The following is a 13,153-nucleotide window of genomic DNA, read 5'->3' as shown; positions in this document are numbered from 1 at the left end:
TCGAGGCTGCGGTGGCCGGGAGTGGTCACTGCACTCCAGTCTGGGCGACAGTGAGACTCCGACTCAAAAAAAGAAAAGTAGAATATATTTTTAGGTCCATCGTATGATTAAAAATAAAACAGAGGGCGCCATGTCTCACATCTGTAATCTCAGCACTTTAGGAGGCCAAGACAGGAGGACTGTTTGAGCCCGGGAGTTCAAGACCAGCCTGGGCAACATAGCAAGGCCTTGTCTCTGCAAAACATAAAAAAAATTAGCTGGGCAGGGTGGTGCACGCCTGTAGTCCAGCTATTCAGGGGGCTGAGGTAGAAGGATCGCCTGAGCCCAGGAGGTTGAGGCTGCGGTGGGTCATGATTGTGCCACTGCACTCCAGCCTGGGCAAGGGTGAGACCCTGATTCAAAATAAATAAATAAATGAAACAATAATAGCCAAGTATGACAAGGGGAGACAGAAGAAATGGGGAATCCCACACCCCACATATAAAGAACAAAGAAACACCGCGACACGCTCACAGTCCGCTGCTGGGGTCTGAGTCTTCACTTTATTACTATGTCACCAGAAGTCACCACCTTCACTTGGTTCACCACAGACGGATGGATGTCATAAAGGAGGGTGCCACAGGGCCACTGGATTCACTCTTGAGACTTAACCAGGTGGTGGTGGGGGTGTCTAGAGCAGGGACCCAGGGTGGGTACCACCCTTTACCGCACACACACGCACACACACACACATATATTTGTGGAGCCTTATATTATACATCTTATATATAGAAAATATATATATTTATACTATACACAGGCAGTAACGCTGCGGGAGGGGCCAGGACACCCAGACAAGGGCTGTGGACACCAGGGGATGGGGAGTGTCAGGTCAAGGGCAGGGTTGGGAGATGGCTGGACCAGTCCATCCTCCTATCAACTCTCAAGAGGGATGTTCCCCCTTTCGTGCTCCTTAGAGTATCAAAGGGGTCTTGGGTCAAGTTTGGGGCTCCCCTGGGCTAGCAGGTGGGGGCTGTTGCTTACATGGGGGAAATGTGGGACCCCCAAGAGTCTCTGAAGATCAAAAATCACCATGGAAGGATGGTGACCGATGCTGGTCCCCTGGGAATTAGCCCTTCCATGGTTACACCCCAAGATGGATCAGGAGCCATCCATGCTAGACAGTCTGTTACTGCACAGGATGAGTGTCAACTCAGAAGGCAGAAGACCTGGCTCTTAAACTTCACTTGTGCTTGACCTTGGACAAACCACGGTCTCCCTGCCCCGGATTCTACCATCTCTAGGGTTCTTGCAGGTCTAAACTTGTGTGGAACCCCAGTTTTCTGGGCCCTCTTGTGCTTGGTGGGGAGAAGGGAACCCAATCTCTGCAGGGTCAGGCTGCAGGGGCCCCAAGGAAAGGTTTGGGAGCAAGGGAGAAGCAGAGGAGGCAGCAAAGAGGAGAAAGAGGCCGCCAGATAGTGTCTCAAGGGGGTTGGGGCCCCAGGGAGCTGTCTTTGGCCAACAGAAGGAGCAGGCTTCCCTATGAACCTTCCAGCAGCAGCGGCAGCAACCCTGGGTTTCATCCAAATCCTGCACTCTGACATCCCCCATACTGTTTCTCATCTCCATCACAGGTCGGTCCCTGCAGAGCCTAGCCTGATGACGGGATCATGCCTGGCCGCACCCCGGGAAGAGGGAGGGACGCTTTGTGTGGTGACTCAGTGTCCCCCATTCTGAGGGGAGTCTTGCAAAAGTTCCCAGCTCGGGGTGGCAGGGAGGGTCGGTAATGAACACTCAAGATTGGGTGAAGCTTAACTGGTACCCTGCCCCCAGGATCACCAGCAGCTGGTTGGTGCCCAGGGAGAAACAGATGGGCCACACCCCAGGGTCTCCTAGTGCCCATCAGCAGGGGAAACTTTCAGCGGGGAGTGGTCGAAGATGTCTCACAGTCTCTTGTAGTGGGCACAGAAATCCACTCTGCGAGAAACACTCCTGCACCCACCTACACGCCTGCCTTTGGCCACAGATAACCCACCGCCATGCTGTCCCCACTTGAGCCCAGACACAGTCCCTTCTCAGATGTGGAAAAGGAAGTCAACAATAAGCAGCTGCTCCTTGGCGATCTGGGGTTCCTTCACTGCTACCCATTGGGAGGACTTGGAAAGACCCGAGTTCAGATCTGTATTTTACTACTAACTTGTTTATGCTCGCGGAGCCTCAGTGTCCCCTTCTGTCCAATGGGGATGGTGATGCTACTTCTTTGCCTAGGAACTTCATTCTCCTTCCCTTCGCTCCTGTCCATCCCTGGGAGCCTCAGGCCTGCCACGCACTTGTTGAGTGCTTCCCAGCTGTGACAGATGCTCGGCACCGTTAGTTTAGGGCTCCCCTTCCCTAATGTACCACAAGCTCTCCCAGGCCAGGGACCACCCACTCTGCATCCCCAGCACAAGTGCCCCAGGACTGTCTGATGAATGAACATGCTGGAGAGTTATAACCTCTTGGGATTCTTGGGAGGGGGATGGGTGGTGGTGGTGGAAACACCCAGCACTGCCTGACTCAACACCCCCTCTGCTCTGCACCCTGAGGGCCCAGCCAGTGGACGCTGGGCACACAGCAGGATGGGCCCCCAGCTCTCTCCCTGCCGCTTAAGGCTCAGTAAAGAGACAATCTTGTGCAAGAATCCCTCCCTGCCCCCACCCCAGAAGGGATCATGCCCACTCAGGCCCCACAGCCCTCTTTGTGCCTTCGGGGTCACCTGACACCCTCCTCCTACAGCCTATCATCTCCCCTGGGTCTACCATGCACCAGGGGCTCTCACTCACATCACCTTGGGAGCGGTTCACCCCCATAGCTGCAGCTCACAAGCCAACCCTGCTGATTCCAAGGCCCTGTCCTCCCTCCTCTGCCGCCCACGGGAGGCTGGCTCCACGGTGGGCCTTCGGGCAGACCAGGAGAGGCACTTGCTATGGCCTTGGCTGCTCCAGCCTCGAGCCCCTGGCTGACGCCAGAAGAGAGGAGAGGTGACACAGTGCCCCAGATCAGTTCTGTTTCCCGGGAGGTCATGAGGGCAGAGAATCAGGCACCTGCTGGGTGGCTGAGGCCAAGAACTCTGGGCAGCACGCCCAGCTTTGCCACTTGCTCACTGTGACCTTGGGACAGACACCCTCATCTGGGCCTCGATGTCCACCCACCCTAGGCGGGAGCTCAGGAAACCCTCCTAGAGGAGGGACAGTGATCAGCCCTTTGGGAGGCCGCAAGGGGGGTTGCTGGGGCTCCCCAGAATGAGCTCCCCATAGGACACTAGAACACAGAGCATTTCACCCAGAAACAAACCTTCTCCCAGAAGGCCAAGGCCTAGGGGAGGGGCGAGTGGGGACACGGGTAGGGGGACCCAGAGACAGGGCTGTCCTGGGGGGAGGGGGAGCAGCTGCGGTAGGACAGGCCCTTGGCTTGCAGCAGAATCAGGGTGTCTCCTGGGGCCGAGGTCCCCATGGCCTCCCAGAATGACAGTAACACTGAGCGGTGGAGCCCCAAGCTCAGGGACAGGGTGGCGGGAGGCCAGGGAAGAGCAGGCACACTGCAGCTAGGCAACCTGGCTCGGCCTGCCTTCATCACTAGCTGCCTGAGAGACCCTGGGTGAGTGACTGCGAACACTCTAGACCTCGGTTCCCTCAACCATAAAATGGACACAGCCCTGATACTCCTAGCAGGACTGCCAAGAGGGCTCTGGTAGTGACAGTCCCCAGTGTACTGCAGTGTTCACATCTGCCCTATGACCGAGTCACATCATCTGGGTCTGTCCTCCCCACCATTCCTGACTCTGGCACCGACAGGGCCTCCCTCAAATCTCATCTCTCCCCTTTCCAGGGACTATTTCTGCCTCTTTCACCTGAGCAGAGGCCCAGCACACAGTAGGTGCTCAATGAAGACTTGATGACACAATGAATGAATGCAAACACCCCGGGCCCCCACCCTTCAGGTCTCTGCTGGCACATGCCCCGGAACACACTTGCACACACATGTAGACACGCCCCCAACATCTGACTGCTCCACCCTCGCCCCGAGCTACCTGGACCTCAGTGGGACAACTCAGAGGCTGGTGAGGTGCCACGCAGGGCAGCCTGGGAGGGAGCAGGGGGCTGGGTGTGGAGGGGGCAGGAGGTGGAAGGGGTAGGGGCAGGCGGGAGGGGGGGGCAGGCGGTCACTGTGGCTCAGTAGCCCTGCGACTGGTAGCCCTGGGGCTCGGCGTCGAAGGCGTTGGCTGGCTGCTGGTAGGTGCCGCCCATGCCGGCGGGGTCCGGCCCAGTGCTGGGCTCCACGTAGGGCGCATAAGGCATGCTGGAGTCCTGGCTGGGGTCCATGTAGTCCTGGGAGAAGAGGGCCGAGTCGGCGCCAATCTGGTACCGCTGGAAGGCCAGCACAGCCTGGCCTGCCTGGGGACGGGGCCAGCAGGGACAAGGACAGGTGGGAGGGGGTGGTTAGGGGAGAGACAGATGAGAGCACTGGGTTAGTGCTGGTTAGTTCACAGGACACAGGCAACAGAGGGCTAAAGATCCTCAGAGCACCAAGGATGGACCCACACTTGGCTGTGGAGAAGGAAGGCTGGCCTCATATCCACCTCCGGGGAGGCCCAGACCCACACAGGCAGCCAGAAAGAACCTTAGAAGTCACTGTCCCTGTCTTCCAGTCCCAGAGGTCACTCTGGGCCACCAATGATTCTAGATCTCTACTATGGAGTGTTAAGATGGAGCAAAGGCCCACAGCCTTTCTCCTTTTTTCTTTTTTGAGTCAGAGTCTCACTCTGTCACCCACGCTGGAGTGCAGTGGCACGCTCACGGCCACCGCAGCCTTGACCTGCTGGGCTCAGGCGATCCTTCCGCCTCAGCCTTCCAAGTAGCTAGAACTACAGGTATGTGCCACCACACCTGGCTAATTTGTTGGTTTATTGTAGAGACGAGGTCTCGCCAAGTTGCCCAGGCTGGTCTCAAACCCGTGGACTCAGGAAATCCTCTCGCCCTCACCTCCTCAAGTGCTGGGACTACAGGTGTGAGCCACCGCTCCCAGCAACACAGCCTTTCTCATGCTGTGTTCTCAGGAGTGTTATGTGGAATGGGAAGAAAGTTTCCAAGTGGGACAAAGAACTGTTGGCATCTCCTAAAAGCCATTCTTCTATCTCTCTTGTAGCTAGGCATGGCCATGTGACTAAGTTTTGGTCAATGGAGTACCTTCATGTTTTCTGTCCCACCTTCTGACCTGACACCTGGAATGTGACTGCAAGGGCTGGAGCTCTAGTTGCCAAAATGGACCACAAGGACCATGAGTTGAATTGCAGAAATGGAAGCAGCCTCGGTCACTGAAGACCTCTGGAGCCACGGTGCCAGCCCTGCAGACTTGGACTGTGTTTAAATCACTGTCACTTGCCGGGCTCAGGCAATCCTTCCGCCTCAGCAGCTGGAACTATAGGTGTGTGTTACCACGCCCTGCTAATTTTTGATTTATTGAAGAGATGAGGTCTCACCAAGTTGCCCAGGCAGGTCTTGAACTCCTGAGCTCAGGCAATCCTCTCACCTCTGCCTCCCAAAGTGCTGGGATTACAGGCATGAGCCACTGCGCCGGCCAGGAAATCCTTTTTTCAGTAAAAGCAACTGCATTGTTATTAAGGTGATGGCATTTACCATACCGAGCCAAGGAGTAAAATAAAACTTGCCATTAAAAAAACAGCTTGGAGGTTCATGATGAAAGCCTTCTCCAGAAGTAGTCTCAGCCTAGGGAATCAGCCTGTGATGGAAAAATGCTAATGATCTCCACACCCCCATTTTTGGGCTGAAAGGGCTAAAGCCCAGAGAAGGAAGAGCCCATGTCAGAGTGTCAGAATCCAGCCCTGACAGGGGGTGCTGCCTCTGCTTTTCAATCAGCCCCCACCAAGCACTAAGTCAACCAGGAACCCAAAAGGCCACCTAGGTGAAGAGGCAGGGAGTAATGTATGCTTGGTGTTTTCCAGAAAGTTCCAGAAGCCCAGTGACTAGACAGTCACTTGCTCACTGACAAAAGGTCTGAGGGACAGCCTTTTCTGGGAAGTGGCTATTTAAGACAAAGTGCCAGGGGTGTGGGAGAGGCAGACCAGGTCTAGAAGTTGGGTTGAGGAATAAGGGATGGCTCTGGGCTGCAGTCCTGGCTGCTGGGGACTCAGATGCTAGAGGCTGAAGAAGCAGGAAAAGTGAAGAGCCCCTGAGGACACCTTGAGCCCAAGGCAAGCCCCTAAGGGCTCACAAGGCCAGTCTGAATGAATCCTTGAGAGCAGTGTCTGTAGGTTTGGTCTCTTCCAGCTCCCTGGCTCCACTGTCCAGGCTGGTTTCCTGCACACAGGCAGAGAGGGCTGGAGCAGGTGACTGCTGCAGACCCTTCCAGGGGGAAGCCTCTAGCTCCAGGCACCAAGTATTGTCTGTCAGCCCTCTGCCTCCACTGAGTCAAGGCTGCCTTTGGTCAACAAGTTCAAGGGTCGACATTACAGGAGCAAAGGAGGGCTCGGGTCCCCACTGGACAAGGCTACAGAAGGGAGGCTGGGAGCTCTGCTCAGAGCCCACCTGGCCTCACTATCTCAGAGCAGGTACACTCTCTACAGCACCTCCTCTGTGCAGCAAGCAGTCTGTACTTGCATGCCTCCTGTGCCAGGAAGCTCACTCTCTGTGAACTCAGCCCTTAGCAAGGCTGAGGCATTTGCTCAGGGACTATTTGTGTTCCACAAGTCTCCTAAGTTCTTGCAGGGAGTGAAGGGATAGGTGGGTTCCAGCCCAGACAGCAGAGGGCCCCAAGGAGGGAAGCTATATAGAGTCGTAGGCCAAAGTCCTTGGGAAGAACAAGGATTCACCTACCACATGAGAATCACTCCCAAAATAGAGATTACGGAGGTGCCCCTGACTCCCTGGAGAATGAATGAATGAATGAATGAATGAACAAAAGACACAGTTTACATTTATTGAGCATCCCTGTGCCAAGCCTTGTGCTGGCCTTTGTTTCATCTACATGGCAGCGGAGGGGAATGTGTCCAGGAATGTGTGCTGGCGCTCAGGGGTGTGTCAGGGTCATATGGCACATGAGAACAGAGCTGGACCAGAAGTCCTCTGACATCCCAGGCCAGGCCCCGCTTGGCAGTCAGCCTCCATGGGGACACTGAGATCATCCCTCACACCACAGCTGAGGGACAGGCCATCACACCGTGGCCACAGTTCAGCACCTGGGACCATGGACACCTTCCAGCAGCCTGTGTGTGGAGCCACCTCCAACCCCCTAAGCTCATGGCGGTCCATTTGGAGGAGATCAGATCAGATGTGTTTGTCTTCCCCTCCCAGCCTGCGGGCTCCTGGGGCCAGGTACCCACCTAATTCATCACTGGGCACAAAACAGCTGCTCAATAAATGTTTACTGAATGAATAAACACATGCAGAAGGCGGCAACAAATGAATAAGTGGTGAATCTGAACTGGCTCCTCAAGCTGGCCTTTCACTGCCCTGCATGCCCTGACAGCCTGGACATTTCTGGCACTAGGTTGCTCCTGAAATCTTTGAGGGCCAGGAGGCCTACGGCTGTGCCGAGGCAGGAAACAGTGTGCTGTATTCCTCCTGGAAGGTAAGGTCCTTGAATCTCCGCACGGCCAGGGCTGCACTCAGGCTCTGCCAGGAGAGAGCAGGGGTGAGGCTGGTGGGGAAAAGCTGGGAAGGTGTCAGTAGGAAGGTTGCTTCTGAGGGCCCGAAGGGGACCTGTCAGTCAGGCACTTCAGACCCACCCCTAGAAATTTGCTGTCCAATCACTAATCGTCTGTGAACCCCGCCCCATCTCAGGTTTTACAGCTTCCCAACTCCTCCCTTTAGGCTGGGTGGTCCCCACCCCTAGGGGTCCTTCACTGGACTGAGATACCCTGGGGTCCCTGTTCTTCCTGTCCAGTCTTGAGGACACCAATACAATATTTTTTTAAAATTTGAATAAATTACCCACACATAAGAATCATATTTCAGGTAAAAAGTCACATTTCTGGCTTCTCTGGGTCCTCATTCTTGCTTGGCAACCAGAGCCAAGCATAGGGTGACTTATTAGGATGGGCATGGATGGGCATACACATGTCACCCAGCCTGTTCATGTACTCCTAGGCCCTGCCTGACTCATGAGCATCTGACTTGGTGCTCCCCCAACCCCCAAAATACAGTCCTCTCATTTTGCAGATGGGAAGACAAAGGCTAAGAAAATTAGAGGCAGGGTCAAGTGCAGTGGCTCATGCCTATAATCACAGTACTTTAGAAGGCAGAGGAGGGAGGATTGCTTGAGCTCAGGAGTTCAAAACAAACCTGGGCAACATAGTGAGGATTTTTCTCTACAAAAATAAAAATAAAAAAAATTTAGCCAGGCATGGTGGTGTGTACCTGTAGTTCAAGCTACTAAGGAGACTGAGGTGGAAGGATCACTTAAGCCCTGGAGATAAAGGCTGCAGTAGGCCATGATCATGCCACTGCATTCCAGCCTGGGCAACAGAATGAAACCTCCACTCAAAAAAGAAAAAGGCCAGGCTCGGTGGCTCAGCCTGTAATCCCGCGCCTTGGGAGGCTGAGGTGAGTGAATTGCCTGAGCCCGTGGGGTCGAGACCTGCCTGGGCAACTTGGCGAGACCTCATCTCTACAATAAATCAAAAAAAAAAAAAGAAAAGAAAAAGAAAGAAAAAACTGAGACTGCCCCGATGTAAATCATGTCTACTGGCACCAAGGCCTGGCTCCTTCCCAGTCTCAAAGCCTCATCTTCCTCTTTAGGCCTCTGCTTTCTTGTCTGTAAAAGAGGATAAAAAGTACCAGATATCTGGAGTGGTTGGGGGGCATCTATGGGAAGGTTACTCTGCACCAAAGCGAGGCTCTGCCATCGCCCCATGCACATCTAGCATCCTTGCTCAGGGAGGCAGCACTGCTGTGGGCGCTGCAAAGCCAAGCAGGCAGAGGAGGGGAGCCAGGGCACATGAAGGCTCCAGGAGGCAGAGCCGCTCCCTGGCTACTCAAAGGCCACTAGCCCTGGAGCTGGGTCAGGGGACGCAGCGAGTGTGGACGTGGTGGTCTCTGTACTCACCCAAGTGAAGATAGAGAAGAAAGAGAAGGCGATGGCGGCCCGGGCTGCGTCTGTCCCTTCGTTCAGCGGGTTGTCCTTGGGCTTGGAGACCTGCCACTGGTTGGCCAGGAAGCAGAAGCCCACGAACCAGAGGAAGGCCCAGAAGGCTGGGGCATCCCCAAGGCCAGGCAGAACAGGCAGGGTCATGCATGGGGGACAGGGTGGGGAGAAAATGGGGAAACCGAGGAACAGAGGGACGTTCAAGAGCATGTCTCCCATGCTCCCCCACCCCCAAAGGGAGAAGGAAAGAGGCAGGGGGAGGGAGAGGGGAGCCAAGAGAATGTGCAGGAGAGAAGAGAGAAGCCAGGCCAACCCCGGGGTAGAAGAGAGGCCCCAGGGAGGGCAAGGCCAAGGGCGAGCAGACAGGACAGGGCCAGGACCAAGACAGAGGACAGTGTGGGCAGGGAGAGGGGAGCAAGGAGGGAGAGAGAGAAAACACAATCAACTCAGGCCATGTTTCTCCAGCCTCTGCTAAACAACCATTTCCAGCCACCTCCTGACTCAGCCCTAAGTTCCACCTCTGAGGCTCCTCCAGGGAGGAAGACCCCTGTCCCCATCCTACTACAGGCTTCCAGAGACATGGGGTGGGGCAAGGAGGACAAGGCTGGGGCAAGTGTGGCAGCTCAGTCAGGCAGGTCTGGCCTCGACTTCTTGTGTGCTGCAGCTTCACAAAGCTCCAAGTTTAGTGGGGGGCCCTCTGACAGCCAAGCCTAGGGGGCAGCAGTGGGAGCCTCAGGGCAACACGATCCTCTGTGGGTGCCCAGGTATTCCCAGAGAAGCTCAGAGCGGCTCAGGACAAGGTGTGCACGTGCAGGGTAGGGGGATGTCTGGGGCCCAGTCCACCTTCCAGAGGTGCTGCGGGGGATCCTGAGGCTCCATTGAAGCTTCTAGTCTAAAGGGGCCCAGGCCTCCCAGCCTGCAGTCAGCCTGGCTCATTTCAAGAGCTCCAGGCCTGGAGCTCAGAGACTCAAGACCAAAGCCTCAGGCCAGTAAGGCTGAAGCCCGTATTTCTGGCCCCTGGTTGAAAGCATCCACCAATCAGATTCTGGAACTCAGGGGGCAGAGGTTAGGATGCTACTGCCAAAGGCCGTTTCTAAAGGGCAAAGGGCAGTAGGTCAGGTCAGCTCCCCAGCTCCGGGTCCTGGTCCTGCCCAGGGCAGGAGACTGAGCCTCCCAGAGTCCCTGCTGTGGCCTGGGTGTCTGGTCACTCCTTGGTTAGTTCTCATGAGGCTGCACCAGGGAGGTGGCACAGAAGAGGCCACTGAACCAAGGCCTGACTCCTCAGGGCTGGTACGTGCCTTGCCTCGTCCGTGCTCACCTCACCCCCGGAAGGCATGGGCTATTCTGGGGTCCTGGGCCCTGTCCTGGTCCCACCTTTCCCATGTGGTTCTAAGGCTGTCCTTGCACATGCCTGTACCTCAGTTTCCTCATCTGGAAAATGGGGAGAAGGGAGGCAGCCAGCTCCCATGGCTGGGACAGCCCTCTGCAGATCCTTTGTGCAGGGGTACCCACTGGGGCAGGGCTCACCCGAGACACCGATGTCGGACAGGACAGCCTTCTTGCGGTCCTTAACGCTGCTGATCTGTGGGAAGTACACGTCTAGGGCCAGGTAGAGCAGGCAGGTGAGGAAGGCCAGCACGCCCACGGTCACACCATAGCTGCAGGCGTTTGGGTTGCGGTTGTAGATGCAGAACTCCTCACCCTCCGAGGCGCTGTTGAGGTAGCCCTCGTTCACGATGGAGCCGAACACCACGATGGAGAACAACTGCAAGCGGGGGAGGGGGCCTTAGACAGGCAGGCCCCCACCCAGCACCAGCCCTGCGGGGAGGAGGCTAGCAACTTGTGTCAGCCTGCTGCCTGCCCCTCTGCGAACCATGAAGCAAAGCTCCTGTTAAGCTGGCATTTTAGAGGGGAGGCCCAGGGAGGGAAGGCAACTTGCTTGGGTCACCTAGGACAGTCAGGGTCAACGCTTTCCTCACTCAGCCACAGGCACTGAGGACCCTCTGACTACAGATGTGACCCCCACCCACCAGTCCAAGCCAGGTTCCGAGAGGGCTTCCTGGGCCCTGATACCAAGACACCCTAGGACTTGACCAGCCACCCAGAACAAGGAGCCAGGGGGCCTCCTGGGCGGTGAACCTGTCAAGTCTCTACCTCTCAGGCTGACTCCTCTGGACACTGACACGCACCTAGTCCCATCTTGTGCTCTGCAGAGTCACGGGTAGTCTGGGGTCCCAGGTCCTGTCCCTGAGCCAGGTCCAGCAAGTGGACAGAGTGATGAATGAATAAATACAATCATAATCCTCCAAATACAGGGCGTCAGGCATGACCCCAAGGGTGTCACTATGCTACCTCATTTAGCGCCTTGACAACTCTCTGTGATGGGTGTATCTCAGTCGGGGAGGCAGCCGGCTGAGATGGCCCCCAGCGGCCCTGCCTCCTGTCTTGTGCAGTGCTTCCCCTCAAGGGTGGACTTAGTGGTTTGCTTCTAACACACAAAATATGGCAAAAAGCGACAGGTCTTCACTTCTTTTTTTTTTTTGAGTTGGAGTCTCACTCTGTCGCCCAGGCTAGAATGCAGTGGCACACTCACAGCCACCACAGACTCGGCCTGCTGGGCTCAGGCCATCTGTCCACCTCAGCCTTCCAAGTAGCTGGAACCATACATGGCTAATTTTTTGATTTATTGTTGAGACAAGGTCTCGCCAAGCTGTACAGGCTGGTCTTAAAGCCCTGGACTCAGGCAATCCTCTTGCCTCAGCCTCCCAAAGTGCTGGGATTACAGGCTTGAGCCACTGTGCTTGGCTGGGTCTTCCCTTCCTTCCTTCCATCTGTCCATCCATCTGTCTAGTAGGGACAAGGTTTTATGTTGTCCAGGCTGGTCTCAAACTCCTGGCCTCAAGTGATCCTCCTGCCTTGGCCTCCCAAAGCATTGAGAGTACAGGCATGAGCCACCATGCCTGGGTGGAATATCACTTCTGAGTAGGTGACAAAAAGACTCCTGTTCCCATCTTACTTGTTCTTTCCTGTCTCTCTCCCTGCTAGCTCTGATGAAAGCCAGCTGTAATATTTTTGAACTCTCCTTGGGAGAGACCTGCATGGCAAGGAACTGAGGGACGTCTCCAGCCATCAGCCTACAAAGAACTGAATCCTGCCAACACCATGTAAGTGAGCTTAAAAATAGATCTTTCCTCAGTTGAGCCTTCAGATGAGACCACAGCCCCGGCTAATGCTGTGATTATAACCTTGTGAGAGATCTTAAGGCAGTGGCACCCAGCTAAGTATATCCTTGACCCACAGAAACAGTGAGATAACAAATGTGTGTTGCATTAAGCCTTAGATGTTGGGGCAGTTTGTTGTGCAGCAGTAGTTTACTAATACAGTCTGAATCATCAGCATCTTGCAGATGAGGCAGTTAAGGCTCAGGTATTAGTTAACATGCCTGAAGTCACACAACAGGCAAGTGACAGACCTGGGGAAATCTGACCCTAAAGTTCATGCTTTTTCCCTATGCCCCTTACCTCCCCTGAAACCACAAGGGGATGAGGAGGCCCACATCCCACAGATACGCACTCCAGAAGGCGGGGCCCTAAGTGTGGCCTGCGAGGACCTTGAAGCGGAGGCTGGAGGGGATTTTTGTCATCTGTTTTCTACTCCTCTTTACTTTCCATTTTTTCTATAATAAGAAACTATAATTTCAATATGAGCCAGATACATTTTCTTCCATGGCTGATGCCCAGATGGGTGACGGTTCCAGGGGGGTGTGGGAAAAATAAGTGAAGTATTATGAATGGTATCTTTTTAAGATACCTGTACTTCACATGGGTTTTACACTGTCCAAGGTATACTGGTGCAGTAGTAATATACATAAAACAACTAAAACTGCATTTTTAAAAAATAGAGGTGTAAGCCGGGCTCGGTGGCTCAGCCTGTAATCCCGTGCCTTTGGGAGGCTGAGGTGAGTGGATTGCCCGAGCCCGTGGGTTCGAGACTCACCTGGGCAGCGAGACCTCATCTCTACAATAAATCAAAA

The 13,153-nt window shown here is 55.0% G+C and overlaps 1 protein-coding gene across 2 annotated transcripts in view; it reads right to left on the bottom strand.

Annotated features, from left to right (window-relative positions):
* Positions 1 to 3,083: 3,083 nt before the first annotated feature.
* Positions 3,084 to 13,153, bottom strand: part of SYNGR1 (synaptogyrin 1) — a 16,097-nt gene continuing 6,027 nt past the window's right edge. The window contains exons 2-4 of one of the 2 annotated variants that reach the window (XM_021715978.1): positions 10,648 to 10,885; positions 9,082 to 9,227; positions 3,084 to 4,412 (exon numbers count right to left, since the gene is read on the bottom strand). In XM_021715978.1, the coding sequence (XP_021571653.1) occupies positions 4,191 to 4,412; positions 9,082 to 9,227; positions 10,648 to 10,885 (606 nt within the window). In that variant the 3' untranslated portion in view covers positions 3,084 to 4,190. Of the gene's footprint in view, positions 4,413 to 7,390; positions 7,650 to 9,081; positions 9,228 to 10,647; positions 10,886 to 13,153 lie in introns of those variants that run through there. The other variant, XM_021715979.1, reaches the window with a different exon arrangement.

This window comes from Carlito syrichta, unplaced genomic scaffold (assembly GCF_000164805.1).
Source record: "Carlito syrichta isolate Samal-C Ts95f unplaced genomic scaffold, Tarsius_syrichta-2.0.1 Scaffold308101, whole genome shotgun sequence".
NCBI lineage: Eukaryota > Metazoa > Chordata > Mammalia > Primates > Tarsiidae > Carlito > Carlito syrichta.
Note: the sequence above shows the minus strand (reverse complement) of the source record. Positions and strands in the feature narration are given on the sequence as shown.